The sequence below is a fragment of the Abrus precatorius genome, unplaced genomic scaffold (assembly GCF_003935025.1).
Source record: "Abrus precatorius isolate BTA unplaced genomic scaffold, Abrus_2018 Scaffold7, whole genome shotgun sequence".
NCBI lineage: Eukaryota > Viridiplantae > Streptophyta > Magnoliopsida > Fabales > Fabaceae > Abrus > Abrus precatorius.
The window spans coordinates 25,591,672-25,615,921 of record NW_020874417.1 but is presented as its reverse complement, the minus strand read 5'-3'; the positions used below and the strand labels follow the sequence as shown (position 1 = coordinate 25,615,921).

The window sequence follows — 24,250 nt, the reverse complement described above, 5'->3', positions numbered from 1 at the left end:
TCTGCATTTGTTTTAGGATTAGCCAATTGGTGTCCATAGTCCGAGGTACTAAGGTAATATCATCTAAAGGAAAAATCTGGGTGATTGAAATATCTTGCATCACCACCACCATACTCCAAAAGGATGATAGCAATTAGTCTCTGATCTCTGAAAGTCTGAAGCAAGAACAATTCAAATGTTCAAGTGGAACCACAGAGAAATAACTTATACATAAATAAATAAATAGAATGAAGAAGAAACAGATCAACTGGGCTGTCTGTTACTCATCCAACATAATTAAGAAGCAACAAACATATACAACATAGCACGCATATATAGAAAACAAAAGCCTCGAGCTGATACAATCCGTTGTTTTGGTACCCTCAACATGAAATTAGATGCCATGTAAAAATCTGTTGCTCCATGTACGTAAAGGGTGATTTTAGATGCCATGTCGAAGGAAAATCACAGCAGAGTCAATATCGACTTATATTGCATTTCGTTTAGCTGGTTTGGACTTGGCAGTTGCAAGGCTGAGCAGGGTGAGTCCGTGAGTGATTTCCGTTAACTAGTTTTTGGACCAACAGTAAAAAAAGAATATTTCCTTCAATGCTTTTTTATGCACCTACTAGTAATTAAATTGAAGTCTCATACGCGTCATTAATTTCTTCAATAAATGATATTAAAAATTTTAAATACTTCACATGAATTCTACTACTACTACTAATCAGCCAATGGAGTGACCGGGTCCTAACATCACAATCGCATCACTATCTAACATGAAATCTCGATTTATTAGTTGGTGCTGCAAGTTTTTCAACAGCATCATTTCGTGTCAGTAGAAAGAAAACGCATTGTCGCAGCAACAGTGGGAGCCTGCCGTCGCTTCACTTTCAAAACACCCTGTTCAAAACAATAGATAGTGGTGGAGTCGAAGAAAACCGAAAACTAGGAGGACAACACGCAGCATGATGATGCTACAAATTTTGGTAGATTTTCAAGATCTGATACTATACATAAATTCGGCTCAGCACAAAATTTGCACAAGCGTGCAATGACGATATATTAAAACCACAATCGCTAGCTATGTCAGTGCAAAACATTACAACCATCAAAACATTAAGGTATAATTTTACAATCCTGCATCTATAATGTCACCATTGGAAGAAGTATTGTCAATCCTCTGTTTAGCAGAAATCACCCTATCCAAAGTCTGGTCTGAAACTGATATCCCCGTGCTTTCTAAGTCTGCAACTACAGCCACAGCTGCATCTAGTTCTCCAAGATCAACGCAGAGGGAGATGATCTCATCATAAAGCGGTCTGCAACATGTGGGAAAAATGAGAATACATGGATGGCAGAAAACCAAAGTTTTCCTTCATTTTAGGGTTCTTAATCACAGTGAATAAACTAGCACATAATCTAATCCAACCCAGTCAAACAGCTATGCCTTCAACGATAGGAATTCAAACAAACCAAAGTGCATACAAGTTAAATACAAATTTCATTTTTAAACTCAGCAATAATAGACAAAATTATTTCCTTTATCGTTCCAATATGGAATCATGCTGTGCTTTTGCTCCATAGGAATCATGATGACTAATTAAGCCATCCTAACCTTAAAAGTCTGAGACCACAAATTTTGAAGAGTTTATAAAATATAAAAGGCAAATGCCAAGGAGTGCCCATAGACCATATTTATCCGTAGAACTTCAAGTTTTCTTTCTATAACTCACAAATTTTATTGAAAATAATAATAAAAAAATGTAATGGGATCACATTTTAAAATAAAAGCAGTTGCACTTATAGAAGCAACTTTGGCAATACAAATGATTCGAACAATATTTGCTTCTTGAAAAATCAAGATAAGCAACCCCTTTCTTACTCCATCCCATTAAACTACTTTTAGGATACTTGTTAAGAATTCTAATTTAGATAGTATTAAATGAAAAGTAAAATTTTTTCACGTTCATGATGCAACATTAAATGCTTTTTATTTTTCATTCCTTGACAAGTGTCAAGTACCCCTTACAGCACTAGTTGAGACCTGGGACCCCCCATGTAAAATAGTGAACTTTTACAAATTAAAGTGGACCTGTAAATTCAAATGACTTTGAAGAATGTTATGTTACAAGTAATAAGGATATCACAGTTTCAGGTGCCAAATTTAAAAGGGTAATTCTTCCATTGGAAATCTCAGTTTGTTTAGTTTTTTCTTCTTCCCTGGTTAAGCACATAAAATGTCCATATTTTTGCTAGTTGGGTTGGGTAACATACATGGGAATCACAAGAGTCGTGCTTATGAAGAAAATAGAATTACCTCCCAAACTTATAACCAAGACCATGAGTTGTCTGCAAAATTGTCAGGAAAGCTGAAGGTAGAGGTGCCCTTATAGCTGCACGCAAGATCATGGCACAATCTCCTATAGTTGGTGTTCCTCCCAATTCTATGACCTGTGTAAAACAGCCCAGAATCTCGTTCAGAAAAAGGAAGCATATTACTGAAGAAGATTGTTTAAGGTTAAATATATCCAAAACGACTCAAGTAGCATTGCTAATTAACACTTTATTGAATGTGTTAGCTCCAAAAGTCAGCGGGATCTTTTAACAATACTAGTGGAAGTTTTAGCAATATTCACAGGGATGATGACTATCTTTCAACATTGTCATATATAAGCTGAATATAAAAATTGAATGAAATATTACACTATGCATGAATAGGTAGACATCAATACAGTCTTTTCTTTCTTCTTTAATGCAAAACAAAAATAAAGATCACCACTGAGTATCTTTTGGATTTACATTTACTTTCAAGTGGAGTGTTATAAAGGATGGTTTTTATTTTTATACACATGAAGTGATAGAAATTATGTTCTATGTCTACAAGAAAATGAGAAATTTGACCTTTTAAAACTAACCTTCTGCATAACTTTGATTGCCAAGTCTACTTCCCATTCCTGTGACCATTTACGAGGAGGTTTGTTCTTCAGTTCTCTCTCCCATGTCCATCCCCAAGCATCTGCTATGGTATACATGTCTGACACATCAAAAATTTTCCGCTTCCTCATTTCCTTAAATGCCTCAAATAGGTCTAGAGGAAACCAATCTTCATCATCATCCTCCTCCTGCAAAGAAGTAACATTAGATTCTCAAACAACATCAGTATGTTCATTGTTCAAAAGTACAAAATCAAAGAATGAAAGAATGTGATGTCAACAGTAAATGCAGGTTCAAGGTTCGGAGATGGCTCTTGGCCTCTCATGAGTGATCACTCCCATCCAAAATCTCAGGCTCCCATACTAGTTTTCTCTCAACATTTTAGGATCTTTTGTAAAAAAAATCTTGCCTTTGTCTCAACAGGTTGTGGAACCTCACTCTCCCACCCAAAAACAAAAGGAAAAGAAGAACACCAAGGAATTATAATACCTCAACCTGCACTCGAGCAGATCTTTTTCTCAACTTTTTAGATGTGGCAGTAGGTTGATCAGAATCTTTCAACAACTGGACTCCAATCATTTGAAGAGGCCTTTTAGCTTCAATTTCCTTGTCCTTTATCCTGTCTATATCTTGGTTATCTGCTGGTTCTACTTCCTCTTCTGTCTGTTCTACTTCTTCCTCCTCGTCATCATCATCATCATCAGCTTCATCATCTTCAACCTCTTTTGCAGCATCTTCTACACCATCAATATCATCTGGAACTTCCTGGAACTCTGATTTACCAGCATCTATCGTCATTTCTTGATCCCCAGTTATGCCCTCTCCTAAGAAGCGGCGTTTCCAGAACTCTGTATTTCCTTCCTCCAGCTCTATACGTGAAATTAATGCATCCAGCTCTTCATCCACCTAGAACATGAATCACATTTAAGTTTAGGCATTGTATATTAAAGAAAAAGCTATTTAAATAAAACAAATGAAAAATAACCTCTTCTTCCTCCTCTTCCATGGGAGGAACCCAAAGGGGCCTACCACGAGATCGATTTATTCTCCTAGCTTTCTGTACACGCTGATAAAGAACATTTCTAGTTCCGTCAATAGGTAAACCTTGTGCTTCTAGTTCTTCCTTCAATTCAGACACAAGCATTTTACTAGCAGCCTTAGGCTTTAAAACATTCTGTTCAGGTCCCTTTATGATTTTCTTTAGCCTCTCCTGCACTCTAATATAATCAGATTCAGATACACCATCCCCTAAAGCTGCAAGTCCTTCATTCTGCAAGGTCTTCAAAAGCTTTCTATGGTGCAATTTCAACTCCTCCAGGCATCTTTTTTTGAAGGAGGTCTCAATTGGGTTTGAATATATAAATCCAAAAGCATCAGGATCCAGAGGTGTTTTACCTCTTCGAGGCACCCAACGCTTGCGCTCTCCAGTAAGACCACCCTCTGCAATATATCTGTTTCAATTAATAGCAATCAAAACATTAACAAAAATAATTCAATATGTAAAATGGTCATTAAGCCCATTAACTAACATATACTAGATCAGTGATTGAACATGCCTGCATTAAATAGAAAGGGAACTTAAAAACAAAAAGGCTGGAAATTTTGTAACTAGAAAAATTGTGGGAGATTCTTAAGACCACCACTTAGATTTTGGTTTGCCTGTTTTGCCAATATCAGCTACTACTAAGATTTCAGAATATTAAATTACCTCTGGTAGGCAAACTGGGCTCATCAAGAACATGAAAACCATGGAAAATACAATACAATTTACAAGCAAGAGGTAAAGATAGCATGCCTTTGGTATTCTCTCACACTACTTTTCAACAGAACAAAGATAAAATGCCAATTAAAAAAAGGAGGGGGGGGTGGGAGAGAGACATGTCAATTCATTATTTTTTAAATTCAGTTCCCTATCAGAGAATAAACAATAATCATATATGCAAACATAAATAAAATAAATAACTTAGACAAAAATGATAATATCAAAAGCAAAATAAAAATCATAGCAGTTGCTGAAGTAGAAAAAAATACCTAGCTATATAATCAATCTCATAGCCAAGTTCAGCCTCCTCTTGTAAAGGTTCAATCCATGAGCTCACTAATGTCCGGTATTTTCTGCTCAAGATCATTGCCCGTGCAGGGATTGGCTGGTTATCTTTGGCCATAACTTCTAAAGCTTCAAGCATTTCAACAATCCTTCCTGAATTTAAAATTGTCTACCACGTTGAGGCAAAGCATTTTGAGATAATTTAGTCATAAATTTCTATAAACAATTTAACACACTATATGTTGAACTCCACAGAGAATTGCTTTACCATGATGACTATCTTTTATTACAAGGTTCTTGGTCTCACAAGGGCAACAAAATATATGCAAATAAATTTTAAGGCAGTGATTGTATCTTATGGATCCATATCTTCTACATATAATGGCATGGTAGATTATCTATCAATTACTTCCTTGAAAATTTTTCTTTGAGCTGAAATTTATTACAACGCTAGAATACATGCTTTAGATCTCCTAAGTCCTAACATAGGAAAGAATTTACTTTTTTTTGGAATAAAATATTTTAGGTTAAGGGGATGGTGCTCCAAAGCTTTTGAGCTCAAAGAAAATTTATAGAGGACTTACATTTACCTCATCCCAAAGAGACGAAAGGAATATTGAACCTATGACTTGTTAAATGTGAAATCATGTTATGCTCCACTCAACCAAACCTTTGAGGTTGATTACACAAAATTTTAAAGTTTTTAATAATGGAAAACAATAAGAATGAGAAAATTAAAATACATAACTTCTATAAGCATACCTTCCCGACATAATGCTCGAAGGTACAAAGAAAGTGGATCTCCATAGTTTCCTTCGTTATGTAGAACTTTTGTACCCCCTTCAAAGTTTTTAAGGGCACGGAAGTGCCTAATAGCTTCCCGTACTACACAGTACTTGGTAAAACACTCCACTAACAGCCTGAAGAGACAATATGGGACTAATCAGGTGAAGATGACATTTGACAGTCACATATTCCGACATCCATCACCAATGAAAAAATTATATTTTATTTAAATAAATCAGCTTAATGCATGCCTATCTGGTCCCCAAAAACTACCGGTCATTTACTCAGTTTACCTGATAATCCAAGGATCCTTCAGAAAATGGAAGGAAAACTTCAAATTAAAGAATAGCATGGAAGCACTTACTTAAAATAGTCAACATATGGGTGAATGGAGATGTTTCATTCTTAGTGAAAAGTAAACTCCTTGTAGTATGCACTAGGCAGTATCACTAGTGAAATCAACATATTAAACGGGGACTCCAAAAGGATTCTGACCTTCTGTGTCTAAACTCCTGACTTTTTTGGCCAATGATAAGGATTCTGTGACGGCAGACAAGCAGTGTGCAGTTTTTGAGCTTCTCAGGTGCATTTGATTGGAGGAATGCCCATGTTTTCAATTGCATACAATTGTCATGCCAAAGAGTCATGTTTATACTTTATCAAGGGTACTATGCTCATTGTTCTTTTAAGGGAAATTTCATAACTGATATGCAGACAGCTTTGTAGCATTTTTTAGCCATGTTGCTGAGTTTTTGGTTTTTTGGTTTTGGAAGAACCTCAACCACCTGGCTTCCCCCAGTATATTCTCTCTTTAATCTTTCAAATTGTTTCTTCTTTTTATACTCACACAGAAGCACAAAAGCTTCTTTGCAATCTGTTGTTTTGTCACAGGTCTTGCCACAAATCTCAGCTTTATATAACTGACACATTTTTAAAAAATAAAAAAACTAAATTATAGACTAAGACATTCAAACAATTTGACACCAAATATGTTACAATGTTCAGGTCTGAAAAAGAAAAATATAGATAATGGGTCTTACGCATGGGTCTTCACATTTGGCTGTATGCGTTTGTGTGCTTCAACCATCATGCCAAGTAACTCAGCAACATCTTGTACTCTATTATAAGCCACACAGAGACAAGTTTAATTGGATCACATCACATAATAACAAATATAACTCAATCCATGAAATATTTTATTCAAGAATTCCAATAGGAGACCTCTGAACTATTTAAATATCTAACCTGTCATAAGATTCAGCTCTAGTATATGCTTGAATAACCCAATTGTATGTCTCTGTATCAGGCTTCATATAATCTGTCATGTAACAAAATAAAGATAATTTACCTTACACAGAATTGATAATGAAGAAAGAGGCTTTAACAATTTAGAGAAGAGTGCCTTCACCTCCAACAACACACACACAGAAAGAATTTAAAAAATGAGTGTGACATAGGTAAGAGGATTAGATTAAAATCACATCAACACATGAATGACACAAAAAAGTTAGAGTATTACTTATTAGAAATAGAAACAAGCGCACCTTAAAATAGTAAAAGAAATCACTGTGAGTAAACATATATAAGCATCAGAAAAAGAAGAAAAAGGAAGAGAAAGTAGATGTGGAATGCAAACCTTCTCCATATTCCATGTTCTCAAATGTTGCAAAAGCTATTTCAGGTATTCCGCAGGTAGCCTAATTAATTTGAAGGAAGTAATATTAAAAAATCACAATGCAAACAGCCTAAGATCAAACAGTCTCATAAATTGCTTTATCACAGCTAACTAAAACTTGAAAAGCTTTTTTTTTTTGAAAAAAAAAAAAAAACTTAGCATTGCTTGCCTGAAACATGTTAAAGTGAAGTAACATTGTGTCATATGCCATATCAGTTACCTTTACAGATTTTACAGTCACAAAGAAAACAGCAAACCATGAAACAGGGATTTGATAGACGTTTTCAGGAGGGAATTTATCAAAAGTACGAATAACGGCCACAGTATAGGAGTCACTTAATTGACACTGACCACTAATAATTATAAAGAAAAACCACCTTGATCTTGCTTTCACTATATGCTTTGCAAATTCTAATGTAAACAATGTGACATTTTTCTTAAATTATAATTCATAAACAAAAGCATATAATCTGAAAATGAAAACAAAAGAGAATCCAAAATATTCGTAAATCCTGCTTTCACCCCCATTTTTAAGGAGATAGGAAATTGCACCCCTAGAATTTCACAGCACAAAAACTAGATTGAGGAAGGTAACCTGCACACTGAGTAGGCAATTGAAATGAAAAGTGGTAGCCATCCGACCCGCCGCCTCCATCTCGTAGGCAATTTCTAAGGCATTAGAATGATCCCCTGCTTTGCAATCTTCCTCAATTAAGCTATCATAAACCTCATCAGTAGCTCTGAGGCCACCCTTGGAACCTTTCAAGAACACTTGGTTGGCATCTTCCAAATGCTTGTTCCGAACAAGTTCCTCTACATCACAAACCAAAGAAAACACATCACACCAAAACAATTAAACAAGCAATAAGCAGCAATAAGATATATGAAATTATGAATATACCAATAAGAACAATCCAAGCGTGGCGAATATCATAATTTAGCTTTTCCATAGCTGCAAGTATTTCTAAACCTCTAGTAGCACGACCTTTGAATCCAAATAACCTTACCAAAGCCAAGAACGTCTCGTGAACCGGTCGAAGACCCGCTGCCAACTCTCTTCTCAGCGAGTCCATCTGCGTAACATAACAACAATAATCGCTTTAATTCAATTCGCAGAAACTTGTTTTCGTGTCTCGGTAGAGAAAACAGTATACCGCGGCTTCTTCGTTGCCGTTTAGGGCGTGCGAAACAACCAAGCCATGAAACGACCTGGGACCAGGGCTCAGGCCAGCGGCGATCATGTCGTAAATGACGTCAGACACGCCGGCGGAGTCACGGTTCCTGGCCCGGTCCATGAGCTCCTCCATGAAGCTGAACCGGAGACCGGTCTCGAGGGCAGTTTCTTCATCCTTGGGCTGCTTCTTTTTTCTGGTTCGCCTGTCCGAAGTTGAAACCGCTGCGCGAACCGTAACGGTTCGGGGAGAGAAACGGTTTAATTTGAAGGAGAAGGAGCTGTAACTGTAACCGTAAGCGTAGGTGTAAGGCAAGATAACGAAGGACATGAATGCATATATATAGATTTGAATTTGAGAGCGTAATTAGTTTTGGTCGGAGAGAGTGAGCCAGTGACACTGGCCAGTGAGTGCAGCTCTGATGATAAGGCACACCACCGTTTGAAAAAAGTGATGCACGCTATTGAAATTATGTTTTTTATTTTTTATTTTTTTAATTCAACGCTACGGAAATGAAGTTGACCAAATCTATTTCCGTATCCGATACGCTTCTCTCTTTGGGCCTTTTCTTTGGGCTCACCCATACCCATAATTAATTTGTTGAAAAAAATAAAAATATTAAAAGCTACTAGTAGTGTTATGCTGTTTATAAATCAAAATTGTTTCCATCATACATTTTTCTACTTTCTCTTCAAGTTACTAACTATGAAAGCTTCAACGATTCCACAAGATTTTTTTTTTTTTACTTTTTCTCTTCTTTTGTTATTTCGGCCAAATCAAATAATTGAATAAATACAATTTATGTTAATAAATTTTAAAATTTCTGATTCAACTTAGCCTGCATAAAATTAGGTTAACAGGTTGTGTAAAACCAATGTATTTTTTTAACTTAATAATTCACCACTTAAAAGTGCAGGGTTATTGTTACTGTCATTTTAAGAATTAAAATATAATTAACTGTTCAATTTATTTGTTAGTGACTAGAAATTAAACTGTTAAACTTCTTAACTCTTACTCATTCCAAATTTTTAATAATTGAAATTACTATTTCTTAAAATTTGATGACTATATAATGGATTAATATGCTTGAACTCTTATTTTGGTAAACTTCTATAAAAGCCTTTATAAATGTAAAAGATTTAGTATAAAAAATAGGGTTTTGTTAAATTAAGGATAATAATAAATAACTAATAATAGTAAAATTTTATTAGAAAGATAAGTATTTATTGTATTTTTATAACTTTAATACAGTAACTGTGTATTTTTTTTATAAAAAATTTTTATTTGTGGATGCTTGAACTCAGCTTTAAGGATTAAGGTTAACAAAATCCTAAAAGATAAATAAAATATTTTTATAAATTAGAAATATTTTATATTTTTTTATTAACTTCTCTAAAATTTGAAGACATAAACTATTTTTAAATTATAATTTTTTAATTATATTTTTATATTAATTTTTTCTTCTATAAAATTTTTTTTTTGAAGTTAATCAGAACTAAATTTTAATGCATAGTTTATTAATGTTTTTAAAAAAGAAAAATTAAGCAAGTATTCTTACTCGTTACATAAAGCAATGCTTGTTTCATACTTAACATCGTAAATAGTATCATAATAGCTATTTATTTACCCTAACCTTATCACATTTTTATATTCATATATTTTTTATTATCATATGATTTTCTATACATTTATGTCACCTCTAACAAATACTAGTAATGTGCATGGACCGTTATTATTTGCGGTAGCAATAATGATAAATTACACTCATTAATTTCTGTAGACATTTATTTTATGATTTCTCTGAAACTATATTTTTAATTAGAATAGGTAGATATTATCTTTTAAACTAAGATATATCTGTAAGGAAATGTTTTTTAAACATATACTGAGAAGAAATCATAAGAAAAACTTAATGGAGTACTCACATCGTTTAAATTTTGATGTGATATGGAGAAAGAAAAATATTAACAAATATAATAGGCGTAAAAAAAATTCAAAATAATATAACTTATCTCCATATATTAAAAGACTAATTTCTCATACACTTGCACAACTAATACATTTTAACAACCGAGATCCTCTAACATTTGTTTATATCACCAACAGGATGAAGTCGCGTATACAAATGAAAAATATCTGAATAAATGTGCCACATGAAGATTCAAAAACAATAAATTATTTTAGACCAAAAACAAAACTCACTTATTCTGCAGTTTCTCTCTGCGCTTCTATAGAGAAACAGAATAAAGAAAGTTACTTATCCAATATACTTAGGAATTAATCATTAACTTGAAGAGGATTATGGCTCAAAATCAATTTTGTGCACACGAATGAAAAGTATGATTGATTGCTGCGATTAATTGGCTATACTTTGGAATCCAAGGCCAAAATGGTGCTGAGATTCATTGGGTGCATGTACTCTTTGGTTCCTGTCATAATCTGCCGAACAATTAACCTGTTGGCCTTTTCCGACGGATGGAATGGATCCCAGAATGCATAGGCCTCGCGGTTTGAGCACAAATTGGATGCCACCGTGCACAATCCGATACCATTGAAGGGTCCTTGACCGCAACATGCTACCTTCGACGTAACAAATCCTGCATCACATTCAAGTAAGTTATTCAGATGAAGATAAATAATGTGTTTATTAGTTTGGTATAAAGTGTTCAAATTTAAAATAATTAAATTAAATAATAATATTTGAAAATTATAAAATATAAAAATGCAAAGCCTGAGACTGAATCTTTTACTGTTGTACACCTACTTTCTCCTAAGCTGCTCAAGAATGCAAAGCCTGTGGCTGTGTAGTATATTTAAAGATGTAACAAATATTAAAAAATATCACCAAATGCAAAGCGTTATTGAATGTTTAATCACCAAATGCTTGAGGATCAGTGACGAAATCATCGTGCATGAGTTGTGTGTTGGCTGCAATGAAGACATGTGAACCAACTTCCTTATTGAGTTGATTGATCAAATCAACGAGTTGTGGGTTGAACAAGGACGCAGCCTGTTGTAGCTCAGATGAGCATTCACCATTACTGCCTCGCAGGGCTAATTCCGCCGGAACACAACCCAATGGACCAGTGCCTGTCACCACCACCCTACGTCCTCCAAGATCATATAGCCGCTGAATTCCCATTTCAAACTCAAATGTTAGCCTTAAATGTATAATCTAACAGTATGAGACTGCATATGTAGATAAAGACGTAGAAAGAAATGAAAATCAAGGATATATGATATATAGTTAATGTGTTACCCGTAGAATCTTCCTGTACTCAGAGATCAAAAATTTGACATAGTCTGGTAAAGGGTACTGGCGGGATCTTGCGGAATTAGGCACCAAATAGTAGTTATTCACGAAATCGTTACCTCCACATGTGATGAGGATTAGTGCTCCTTTTACTAATTTAGTTGTTTCCTCAGGTCCAATAAGAGCACTCACCCTTTGTTGGTATTCTTGGAAGTATTCTAGTTGTCTTGAGATTCTGATGATGTTTACCTGCAATTCAAACATGTCCTTATTGCATATATCAACACGCGTTTCGCACCATATAAATGGTCTACTTTATATAATAAAAATATGAACTATAATTCATAGTTGTGCGCCACATACAAATTGGATTCCAGTGTCATTGAGAATTCCAATCCCAGCAGAAGCAAAGTTGGCACCAACAAGCAATTTTTGCCCGTTTAGGTCGGGGCTTAAATATGGCAACGTGGACTGGGACCCAAGTTCTTGACCTTAAAAATCACAAGCATTGTAATTATATAAGTTAAATTGCACAAAGTTATAGATTGAAAAATCAAAATTAAAGAGGTGAACCGAACTGATAAAATCAGGAATGTTGAAGCCATTAGAGAAACGGCCAGTGGGTCTGCGAGTTGGAAAATCAATGCCATAAGGTGGAGCATCAGCTCGAGCTGTGGTGGCTAAGTAGTTATTGTTGCCATTGTCAACGAGAGAATCGCCAAACACAAAGAAAGCACGAGCTGCCTCTGCCCCCTTGAACCCGCCAATTGCTAGTGCCATGAAGAGACCCAAAACCAGAAAGCTAGCCATGATTTGGAATTGGATGATGATGGGCAAGGAGAAAAATGGGTAATTGTGGTGTTGGCTACACTGGCTACAGAGTCTGAACTCTGCAAATATGATTGATGTGTCAGTTGCTAGCATGGGAATCGGTCTTATATAGTTTGGACTCGGTGGTTGTATCATTTTAAAAATGAATGCCCTACAAATTAAATAGCACAAGTAGTTGCAATATTTTGCATGTATCATGTATGGTTGTGATGTGAATAACATTGTTGTATGGGAAATGAAAGTCGCGATTTGTGAGGTTATGCCAGACAGAGTGGTTCTGGGCCTGAACCTGAATCATGATCTAACACATTCATGCAAACATATGGTTGATATATTGTGGGTAGATTTGACCCTCTTTTAGAAGCTACGTTCTAGCTTTTGTAACAATATAGCTAAACAAGGGAAGCTTTAGCTTTGGCAGTTTAACTGGATCCATCCTTCTGCTGCAATTTCCCACATCAAATTAAAGGAAGAACATTGTATGTTTGTTTTTTGTAGCACGTCTTTGCTATATCTCTGGCCAAAACAAAGTTTAGAATTCTTTTCGGAAAGATGCTATTTCCAGCCTTCATTACCCTTTTGTTTTTTTCTACATTTCTTAATATACATGTTCGTATTTTTATCTAATTTTGTGTAATAAACAGAGGCATTACTTCTAAGAGTATCATCGTCTTTTCTTTTCTTTTCTTTTTCCTTTTAGAGACATGTAATTGATTTTTTTTTAAAAATTCTCAAATTATTTAAAATAATTATTTGAATTTTTTATGTTCAAATCCTTTTCCCAAAACTTTATTGCATATTAGTTCAAATCAATTACTTTTAATTTTTCCTTTTTACTTTAATACTATCTTCTAAAATCTTGCTTCTTTTATATTCTGCATGAATATGAAAGAATTTATGAAAATAACTTATAATTCTCATAATTTTTTAAACTTATTTCTATAACTTTCTCAAAATAACTTATTAAAATAATTTTTTTATTTTAAAAAATTATGATCAAATTTATGACATACATTCCTATATAAATTAATTTATTAAATAAATATTTAATTAATTTGTATTTCTAAATGCACTTACTCAAATTAATTACTACTTTCAAGCACTCATTTATATATATATATATATATATATATATATATATATAAATGACTATTCTCTCTTAATATTGACTCAATTTCTCAATGTATTGTTCCCTAAAGAATAATGCATGCCATGCTATATTTTGAAATTAATAATTATCTTTTCAAAATATTAATGTTTCTAAAAATTATATATTAATTATGCAATTTTTTTTATAAACTTTAAATATTATTACTTTTAGTTTACATTTTTAAAAATTATTCATACAATGAATAATATTTTTGTTAATTAGTACTGATTACTATCTTTTTTAATATGTATTTATGTGCAAAGTGTGGATGCAAAATGGTTGTCAACATATAATAATGAGGTACAATAAAACCAGGTATAAATTAGTGGCTAGCTATTCTGTTAATAGTTGCGTATACCCCTAGTGGGCACAATTTATTTAAGAAGTACATATGATATGTTAGGTTAATTTTAAATGAGTCTAAAAAATATTTGCACCATACTCACATCTCTTTATTTCTTTACATAACATCCAACAAAATAAGCTCTGAAAGGAAATTAAAATAAAATAAGCTGCATTAAAATTTGATCACTTGTGAGAGCATAAAATATAAAGAATATTTATTGTCACTTTTAAATATTTATTATCATTTTTATTTAACTTAATATATTTTTGTATTTATCATAACCACACAAAGTAAAATAATTTATATTATTTAAATACTTCCTTAAATATGAACTAAAAATAAAAGTAACCGTGATAAAAATATTCAATACTTTCTAAAATATTACCTAATTGGTAGAATTAAAAATACTAATAAGTTGATTTAATTTGTTTGGTTTAGTCATATTTACAACAACAAAAAAACTAACTAATATGTTGACATTTAGTTAAACTAGATTTTAATGATTTAATAGTGTTTTCTTATATTGATTCTGTTATTTTTCTTTTGTTTTGATTCTTTAGACAATTCAACCTTGGATAAATTCTTAACTTTTGTTTGGACTTTTAGTCTCTTTATCTAGAAAAAAAAAGTGCTACATTATTAAAGTTGTAAGGATTTCGATAAAAATTTAACATATAAATACTTTAAAATATTTCATATATTTAAATAATTAAAATAATAAATAAATAAATTTATGTGCACATAGATACAGTGAAAAATTGTGAAAATAAAAGTTTAAATAAACATAAATGTCTACTTATTTCAAACTAGAGCACATCGTAAGAAAACTTTTAATATAAATTTAACACATTTTATTATAGAGTAATTATTGAGTGATTCAGATTGTATAATTTTAACTACTGGTCATATTTTATTATGTGTCCTTTTTTTTAATTATGAAATTTATACACATAGCATGAATTAATAATGAATAATTATCTTTATTACCTCATGCTTTATCTCCCTCGAATCACCCTCATTATTCTGGTTGAGTTGAATAAAAAATTCTGAAGTGGGTAATATCGTACTCGGAGGTTTAGTTCATGAACTTTTGATTTATAAATGAGATGTTAATTGGGTGTTTTTTGATTGTGGCAAAGACGACGTTGCTAGGAAGTTGATTATTGCTGTTAAAAGCAATTATATATCTTTCACTGTGTTAATCCAAATTAAAAGGCGTTTAGGCGATGGATAGAGTTTTTTTATGGGCACAGTTGAAATACATATTTTTATTACTGATAAAGTGATTTCTTTAAATGTTTAATGTGGTTAATATTTTAGGATTTGAATTCAAAATTATTGATTAAGTTTGAAGAACTAAATTTAAATTAGAGAGTTATTTATGAAAAGAAATAGTAACACCTTATGATGTCTGATAAAAAGAAATATTGTCTTTTAATTCATCTCACAGAATTAAATTAACTTTAAAAATATTTATTTTATTTTAAAAAATAATTTTGCACAAAAAAATCAACTAATTGTAATAAAATTTGATTTTTTATATAAAGGAACACATATTTTAAAATTCTTTATTTTTTAATTCTAATTGTAAATTACATAGATTATTATTTATAAAATTTTTAATAAAGAAAAAATGATAAAAAATTATTTTAGTTCAACGAATTTAACTTTTGGTGCAGTAAATAAATTAGAGCTATATAAATTTTTTTTTAAAAAAGTTAAAAAAAACTTTTTTTTTTGTTTTTGGAAAGTCAATTTTTCAAAAGATTATTTTGTTCTTTTGAAAATATTTACTATAATAATTTGAAGAGGAAATACATTTTCTTTTAAAAAGAATTATTTTAAATTTTGAAAAATTAATTAAAAAAGATTTTTTTAAAAGTCTTGTGGTGAAATATTATTTTTATGCTACAAACTAGTAGATAATCCTAATGCTAACATCGTTTTATACTTTTGTTTTTCATTTTAATAGAAAATCTTTCCTATACTCATGTCATTTATAATAATAGCAATGACAAAGGTAAAATATTAACTTTTATTTTTAGGATTAAATTAAATAAGAATAATAATAAAATTTTATTAAAAATATTTATTAAGCTTTTATAATTTTAATATAAAATAAATATATTTTTAATAAAAAATATTTTATATGTTTAAATTCGGTCTTAAAATATATATAAACTACCAAAATCCGTAATAAAAATAGTTTGACCAGTAATAACCAGGAAAAACACATGTTTATTTAAAATAATGACCTTGCATTGCTGTTACTGGGCTATATGTACGATAATAGATGAAATACTTTTGTTCTAGTTTAGTGGAAGCCATGGAATAGTTCAAAAATCTGTCTCATATACGACGGTGTTTGTTCCTATCATAAGATTATTTCAGTGGAACGCACTGAACATATTTTTTTTGGTAACACTGTAGATTATGCATACTTACATGGAGATTATTGCCAGAAATTAATGTGCAGTATTAGCTAGAAATTACTATAAACTCAATCATGGGTGCATGAATGTTAATAATCGAAACAAAAGCATTTTCTATGATTCCAAATAAAGTGTGTAAAAAATTTGGTGAAAAGCAACAGGAATGGTAATATATGAAATGGTGAATTGAAGTAACAATATGAGCTGTAAAGAGCAACTACTATCTTTTACAAAACATAATTCTGCAGAAGAAACAGGTGAACTACCATCTCTTTACCCACGAAGTTCTAATTTGATCTTTAATAAAGGTTTGCTTCAACTAACTTTTCAGGCTATTGAATTATGAAATCTTTAGCCCTAAATTGAATTGAATTGAAGTCTCTGATATAGTGAGTTTCTCGAAGCTAGCTAGCAATCTAACTATCCTCCTTAATGTGCTTCTCATCACTATGGTAAGAAACTCCATAGTTGGTAGTTAGTAATTCACACGGCAACTGAATGCTCGCTGTATGAAAGACTTTGGAATGATTATTAGTACACTTTACATACTTCATCTTGTTCCCCCACCAAAATCCACTTTGCTCGTAAAGCACTAAACCAAATATAAGATATGATATGATAAATATTTGATTAACTCTTATCTTATCTTAGTAATAAGACAACAGAACAAATAACTTTATGTTATTTTGTTTAATGTTTGAGATAAATAAAAAATAATTAAATAAGATATAAATTGTATTTAAATGATAAAATTACTCTTATTAAAATTAATATATTTTTTAAATTCAATTTTTGAAAAATATGTGTACAAATAATATTAAAATTTTGATATTAAATTAAAATTTTGATATTAAATTAAAATTTTATTTTATTATCTTTGTCTTTCTTGGAGAGATAAATCAATTGATGTGACAGTTTGGACGAGGAGTCATGCATTGGTCCCACTTATTCAATGAAGGCTAAGCGTTGGGTAGCCACCACCTAATCATCGTACACTCTTAAATGTGTGAATTGTAAGCCATGATGCAATTTAAGGAAAACGTTTTTTTATTTCTGCCAATAAAGCAATAGCAATTTAGGGGACAAGGCAGCATATTTCCAACCACATAGGCAGAACATAGCTATGAAATCAAAGGCTACATGCATCAATTAAACCATGGAATCAAGGGCCATGATGGTGCTAAGATTCATGGGGTGCATGTACTGGGTGGAGCCAGTTAGGATCTGGTTCACTATGATTCGGTTAGCTTTCTCCGATGGGTGAAATGGATCCCAAAACGCATATAGGTCTCGATTTGGACACAAGTTCGAAAGGGCTGTGCATAGTCCAATCCCATTGAACGGGCCTTGCCCACAGCAAGCTATTTTTGATGTCACAAATCCTGTGGTCCCCAAGTCCATAGTTAAACTTCAATAACCTAAATAGGCCTTTTTATCATGGCCCAAGAAACAGGACAACTGGGCCTGCAGCTATATTTAAATTTAAAAAATGGCAATAGTGGACGTACCAAAAGCTTGAGGGTTGGTAACGAAATCCATGTGCATTTGATATGCATTTGCAGCAATGAAGACGTCAGCGCCAATTTCTTGGTTGAGTCCTTTGATCATTTCAGCAAGTTGTGGATTGTATAAGGACGCAGCTCTCTGGAGTTCCGTGTCACATTCACCATTTCTGCTTCTCATTGCTAACTCTGCAGGTACACACCCTATTGGTCCCGTACCCGTTACAAGAACTCTACGTCCTCCCAAATCATAAAGCCTCTGCATCCATTAAGTATATACAATATGAGCCACCACAAATTCTAATAACTCAAGACCCCAATAATTTAATTTATTTCAATTTTGACTTTTATATACTTAGATAATATCTCTGCTTCTCTTTCATCATATTATATCACTTATTACATTCCTTCACTTCTCTCTTCTCTCTTTATATCATTCACTAGGCACGTATCTAGCAGGGTGTACATTAATAATTTATGATAACTTTAAATACAAAATATTTTATTGCCGTAAAATTCTAATTATAATTAAAAAAAAATAACACTCAAAATATTTAAAATATATATTTAAATTTTGTCTTTTATACAGTAGCTAAGCTAAGCGTGTAGTTAATGAACTTGTCATTGAATAAGATGTCAAAGGAAATAAAAACAATTTTAGTATGATTCACCAACCAAGTTTTTTATGTCTCCTGCATGGACACACTCGTTCGCTAACTAGAGGCATGCAGATAGGTATAGCCCTTCTGACATTTCCATGTCCATTAATTTGATAGGGCCGCTACCCTTTGAACTAGAGATTTCTATGTAATTTAATTCCGTTAACGAACTGCAATAATCTCAAATCCTTGGCAATTTGAAGTAAAAGCATGAATCATGATACATTATATTAAGAAAGGTAAACTTCAAAGATAGTATTTATTGGAAAATTAATACCCTCAGGACTTGGCGGTACTCGGATATGAGATATTTCACGTAGTCTGGGAGAGAAAACTGGCGAGATCTTGCTGAATAGGGGACCAAGTAATAATTGTTCACAAAATCGTTGCCTCCAAGAGTGATGAGAATTAGTGCTTTGTTTACTAGTATCCGAGCCCCCTCCTCACCAATATGTGCACTCAACCTTTGTTGGTAATGTGCGAATAGCTTCATCTGCTTGTAGATGTGAATGATGTGCAACTGCCAAAACAATTACATAATTGAGTTACTACTAGCTTTGGAGTGCATGTCACTATTTGATTTTATATATTTCCATCGTGAATGAAGAAACCAATTAATCAGCAACGTAACGTATATAAAACTCCATAAATATGAAGAGGGTTTGTCTAACGTACCTCATGCGGAAAATAATTTCATTTTACGTAAACTCATAAGTTTTTGTTTATAAATTAAAAAATAAATAAATAAAATCTCAATACAATTTTTAATATAATGTCTTGACTTCATTAGTGTAAGATGAAGTTATTTATTTCATGGGAAAGAAAATTAATTTTGACTATCTAATTGAACTTACAAACTGAAATCCTGTATCATTAAGAATCCCTATCCCCGCAGATGCAAAATTGGCACCAACTAGGAGCTTCTCTCCGATTAGTAAAGGGCTCAAATACGGCATAGTAGGCTCTAAGCCAAGCTGCTCGCCTACAATTATCAATTCCCAACATCATTCACATAAAAGAAGCACAACTATACCTCATGCATGCAAATGGCAATACATAGGAGACTAGAAAAAAAAAAAAGCATTATTAATTAAACATGTGTTGTATAGTTAGCAAATATGCCACAAATTTATACTGATTAAATCAGGGATGTTTAGGCCATTAGAGAAGCGTCCAGTGGGTTTGTGTGTTGGGAAGTCAATGCCATAAGGAGGAGCATCTGCGCGTGCAGTGGTAGCCAAGAAATCATTGTTGCCACTGTCTACAAGTGAATCGCCAAAAACAAAGAAAGCCCTCGTCGATTGAGCAGAAGAAAAGTTTAGGGACATAAACAAGCTTGTTACTACTATACAACAATCGAACACTAAAGAACTAGCCATGGCAATGTAAGAAACTATGAATACTATGTTGCGAAACTTTAGTGTTGTTTAGTGCTTTATATGAATATCAGTGTGACACAAGTGGTTTTGGGAGGAGGGGCTATATATAAGGTCTGAAAAGTGGATCTAGTGGTCTCTGAAGACCACATCCATAAATGTCTTTCTCTACCACCTCTTCAAAGTTTAAAGCAACAGCCAAATCAAGAAGAGCAAGTACCGCTAATAATTTCTCGGATTGTTTGCTTAAGCAAATATGTGACTTTTTTCTCAGATTCCGAAACATATCATTGTTCTTATCAATTGAACAGAACGTTGTGGTCCGCCAACCCCCACTACTAGTTATTACACTAGCCGCCTACATGGCATGGTAAGAAATGAGTGAGTAATGCGTCATTAAAACCACAAGCAACTAGTTGAAGTTAAATATTTTTACCTCCCACATTTTGGTACACTACTAGACTTGCCGATGCCATATGTGTTACATGAGTGCTTAGGTGATGCTGTAGATGTTGCAATAGCAAGCTTTTTTCATAGTTAGTAGAGTTGAAAAATTATTAATCATCATTGAATGACTATTAATATGAGGATATATCAGAGATAGAGACATGATTAAATTATATATGACAAAACCAGTAATTTAAGGAATCGATAATTAACAAATAAAAAATTAGAAAAAATTATAATAAAGTCAGTCAGTATCTATGAATAAAGTTCATTTATTATTTTCTTAAATATTATACTAAGGATAATGGATTTCAAAGTCGAGGAAAAAGAATAAGCTAATCAAAATTTGACATACTCAGTTATGAATTATGACTAACGAATAGTCATTAAATTTTTTTATTAAACTTTGTTGTCACTCGCACATTATAGTTCATATAAAATGGTAAAATGCCCTCTTTTGAACTAACAGTATATAAAGAAATGTGTAACGTAGGTGCTTTTCTAATGTATAATAAGGATTTATAGTCAAGGGCGGGGACCAAAGGACATAGATGTACATGTGATCAACATAATCAGGGTGGGGTTAGGTCACTGCAACCTCCTCCGCACTTGTGATTTTCTTTTCGTTAAAACATAACATCACAAAGCAGAAGCTTTGCAAAAATGGCATGCAAAACCGCCCTCAACCAAAAAAGGCTGATCGAATCTTAGCAAAACCAAAGAGGGTAGTGATAAGCTTGTTACACCCTGATATATAAGTTTGAGGTTGAAGATAAGAGGATAGTGTAACTTAAAAACACTCAAATCAGTGATTGCACTAGCATAATAATAATGTTAGATTCATCCTCTACTTAGTGCAGTAGCGTTAACCAGTTATACGAGGCTCACATATATAGGTTGTATATGCAATCAATATATTACAGCAGTTTCATAAGAAATAGTCTAGGGAAGCTTAATCATAGAAAGATCTAGATTCCTGGAATATGAGATGCCATGATTTATTGGCTATAATCTCATGTAGTGTGTATGTAGCGTTAAGTTTACAAGTATCAAAGAAGGTCATTCAAACACTTTCTAACATATTTTTTTTAAAATATATTTTAATTATAAAAATTACGTAAAATTTACTCTCTTAATTTATTTAACTTTTTTTTCCTATTTTTATGATTTTTAGGTCTTGGTCCGACATTTGACCCAGATATGAGTTGAATTGTTGGTAGTTGGAGATTGTCTTTGGAAGAATTTACATAGAAAAAAATGATAAAAAAAAATGAATAAGCTTCTAAGTTAATTGATATAAAATAAATATATAATATAAAAATGAGAAGTGGGTAGCTCTCAAATTAAAATATCTGTATCACTCAGTCTCGGCCCCCTAGATTGGGTCACACCTTGCCAGGCCCGGCAAAGATTAAAGGAGGGAGTTATAACAGTCTCACTACAGTACACCATTTTGTGCCAATACTGATTAAAGGAGATTTTTTAACGATGCATATTTTTTTGGGTAACCGTACTTTAATGAAAATTGATAATTTGTTACAGTTCTCCATAAAATTTTATATGTTTGAATTTACTTTCTTAGCCACCCTCTTGGTGCTCAGAAGAAACCATACAGAAGAAGTTTCGTCGCTTTTTATTTCTTGGCTTCTCTACTTTCATCCTTTTACCTTAGTAGAGAAAGGATAAATTCTATTATCTTTTATAAAATTTTATCTAATACTTTTCATTCTTTATTGTATTTAAATTTGATATCTTAATTTATATAACAATCTAACTGTTAGTAATTTGTGTCAGTTTTAGTTTTTATTTTTTAAAAACATAACGTGATCTATTTATTTTTATTATACATATTTTATTTTGTACTCGTTTTGTTATTTTTTGAAATATTATTAGTGACTTTATGTTTTGGGCTCTAACATAGATAGAATAGAGTTCTATAAATATTTCATATTTTTGTTTATTTTAGTTAACTAAATTAACTCTTTTTTTCAAAAACTAACACACAGTTGTGCTTTGTTTTCTATTTTAAGACTAACTCATATAATGTATGATTGAAGAGTTTTATATTTGTGATTAAAGTTATGGACTCTATTTTTAAGTTATTAAAAGTTATATTTTGACATCTCTCCTGCAATATTTATGGCTAATAATAATAAGAGTGAAAGTTAAAGTAAATACGTTGACATTGGATATTTAGTCATAAAAAAAACGTCTTAAGAAATAAAAAGTGGTCATTGAACACATTAGTACTAAATTAATGATTGTCAATCCTTTGAGTAAAGGCATGCTACCATAAAATTTTAAAGATCATATATGAATGGAACTTGGTTTTACATATGATATAGTTTTATTATTTTCTCATTTTTTATGTGTATATATTTGTTTATTTATCTGAGAGTATCATTTAGTTTTGACTTTGAATAAACATGTGGCTTATTCAGTAAATTGAGAGCTAATATTCAGAGATTTGATATATTGTAATACATGGGAGATAATACTCATTATTAGAAGAATTGTCATCATGATTTATATATTTAATTTCTTATTATAGTTGATAATAGGATAAATATATCAATTAAGAGAATATTAACAATTTGTGTTAATTTTATTTTTTATTTTTTAGAAACATAATGTGATCTATCTATCTCTGTTATCCAAATTCTATTTTGTACATAGATATTTCATTTTGCTGATATTTTGAAATGTTGATAATAGCTCCACTTTTTAGGTTCTACAATCAATAGAACTCTATAAATATTTTGCTTTTTCATTTGTTTTGCCTCTATGATTGAATAGTTAAACTTGCTCATTTTTTGTGTAATGATAAGGAAAAGTTCTAACAGGAGAAACTTTAGGAATTGAGATGAAACTCACGTAAAAGAATAACTAACTCTAATCAAAAGAATTTAATTTAAAACAAAGAAGAATATAATATTAACATGAAGAATGAAAGTGTGTTATTTTAGTTGTAGGAACTCTTCTTTTCTCTCTTTAATCTCTTCTTTCCTCTTTATATTTAATTCTTATGTACATTCTATACTTAGCTACTAGATTTTCATAATATCCGTATTAATAATACAAGTGTTAAAAATATTAATTTCAGTTTGCTCATTATAAATTTAAAATTTAGGTTCCTTACTCTTTGTCAACTGGGTGCCATGTGTATAGATCTTTTTTTGCTCATAGATGATCTTGTCAGTTTGCTTTTCCTTTTTTTTCAAAGTATTTTGATTTAGTTTTTGAGGTAGTAACTAAAAAATAAAATTGGAAAAACAATTTTCTAGTTAACTTGTCTGTGTGATTTTCACCGTTAAAATTATTTTGTGATGGGTAAAGTGGGGTATGCAAAAAAGTGAAAATGTTTAACTTTGTTATTAGATGAAATAGATTTTAAATATAAAATCCACGTACTATGAAAGATAAATAAATAAATAACTTTATAATATTTAGGGAGGTTAAATAAAAAAATAATAAAAATATATTTAATGAAATAATTGTATTATGAAAGATTTGTTTAAAAATTTGAAATAAAATATTAAAGTAAAAAATTACAATTTTCTGAGAGACAAAAAATTTAATTAAATCCAGTTTTTATGAACTTTTTCAACTCATTTATAAAATATCATATTTAAAGACAATTTGTTTTTTTTTTAATGAA

General features: G+C 31.6%; 3 protein-coding genes across 7 annotated transcripts; all 3 read right to left on the bottom strand.

Annotated features, from left to right (window-relative positions):
• Positions 1–857: 857 nt before the first annotated feature.
• Positions 858–9,055, bottom strand: LOC113870963. 4 transcript variants are annotated; one of them, XM_027507576.1, is made up of 14 exons: positions 8,579–9,043; positions 8,326–8,497; positions 8,020–8,237; positions 7,386–7,446; positions 6,995–7,067; positions 6,790–6,867; positions 5,726–5,883; positions 4,948–5,116; positions 4,312–4,356; positions 3,902–4,133; positions 3,406–3,822; positions 2,898–3,104; positions 2,300–2,433; positions 858–1,301 (listed from the first exon to the last, which is right to left on the bottom strand). In XM_027507576.1, exons 1-14 carry the CDS (start codon positions 8,924–8,926, stop codon positions 1,112–1,114), a joined length of 2,502 nt encoding a protein of 833 aa, XP_027363377.1. In that variant the 5' UTR covers positions 8,927–9,043; the 3' UTR covers positions 858–1,111. The 4 variants fall into 4 exon arrangements, with proteins under 4 accessions (XP_027363377.1, XP_027363376.1, XP_027363375.1 ...); XM_027507575.1 differs by having other exon boundaries at positions 2,898–3,101; positions 3,902–4,367; XM_027507574.1 differs by having other exon boundaries at positions 860–1,301; positions 3,902–4,367; positions 8,579–9,055.
• A 1,905-nt stretch (positions 9,056–10,960) lies between these two features.
• LOC113872949 (GDSL esterase/lipase At5g33370-like) lies at positions 10,961–12,659 on the bottom strand. Its single transcript, XM_027510853.1, has 5 exons — positions 12,428–12,659; positions 12,213–12,340; positions 11,856–12,098; positions 11,474–11,726; positions 10,961–11,193 (listed from the first exon to the last, which is right to left on the bottom strand). Exons 1-5 carry the CDS (start codon positions 12,657–12,659, stop codon positions 10,961–10,963), a joined length of 1,089 nt encoding a protein of 362 aa, XP_027366654.1.
• A 5,098-nt stretch (positions 12,660–17,757) lies between these two features.
• LOC113872988 (GDSL esterase/lipase At5g33370-like) lies at positions 17,758–20,148 on the bottom strand. Of its 2 annotated transcripts, none has more exons than XM_027510913.1 (5): positions 19,905–20,148; positions 19,624–19,751; positions 19,047–19,289; positions 18,117–18,369; positions 17,758–17,990 (listed from the first exon to the last, which is right to left on the bottom strand). In XM_027510913.1, the coding sequence occupies exons 1-5, from the start codon at positions 20,146–20,148 to the stop codon at positions 17,758–17,760; spliced, it is 1,101 nt and encodes a 366-aa protein (XP_027366714.1). The 2 variants fall into 2 exon arrangements, with proteins under 2 accessions (XP_027366714.1, XP_027366715.1); XM_027510914.1 differs by having other exon boundaries at positions 17,852–17,969; positions 18,113–18,369.
• Between the last annotated feature and the right edge of the window lie 4,102 nt (positions 20,149–24,250).

Coding starts and splice junctions, on each gene's coding strand:
- LOC113870963 (XM_027507574.1), bottom strand. CDS start 8,926: ATGTCCTTCGTTATCTTGCCTTACACCTACGCTTACGGTTACAGTTAC. Junction 8,498..8,578: donor ACGGCAACGAAGAAGCCGCG/GTATACTGTTTT, acceptor TATGTTACGCAG/ATGGACTCGCTGAGAAGAGA. Junction 4,368..4,947: donor GAGATTGATTATATAGCTAG/GTATTTTTTTCT, acceptor TAATTGAAACAG/ATATATTGCAGAGGGTGGTC.
- LOC113872949 (XM_027510853.1), bottom strand. CDS start 12,659: ATGGCTAGCTTTCTGGTTTTGGGTCTCTTCATGGCACTAGCAATTGGC. Junction 12,341..12,427: donor CAACATTCCTGATTTTATCA/GTTCGGTTCACC, acceptor GTGATTTTTAAG/GTCAAGAACTTGGGTCCCAG. Junction 11,194..11,473: donor CACTGATCCTCAAGCATTTG/GTGATTAAACAT, acceptor AATGTGATGCAG/GATTTGTTACGTCGAAGGTA.
- LOC113872988 (XM_027510913.1), bottom strand. CDS start 20,148: ATGGCTAGTTCTTTAGTGTTCGATTGTTGTATAGTAGTAACAAGCTTG. Junction 19,752..19,904: donor AAACATCCCTGATTTAATCA/GTATAAATTTGT, acceptor TGATAATTGTAG/GCGAGCAGCTTGGCTTAGAG. Junction 17,991..18,116: donor TACCAACCCTCAAGCTTTTG/GTACGTCCACTA, acceptor TGGGGACCACAG/GATTTGTGACATCAAAAATA.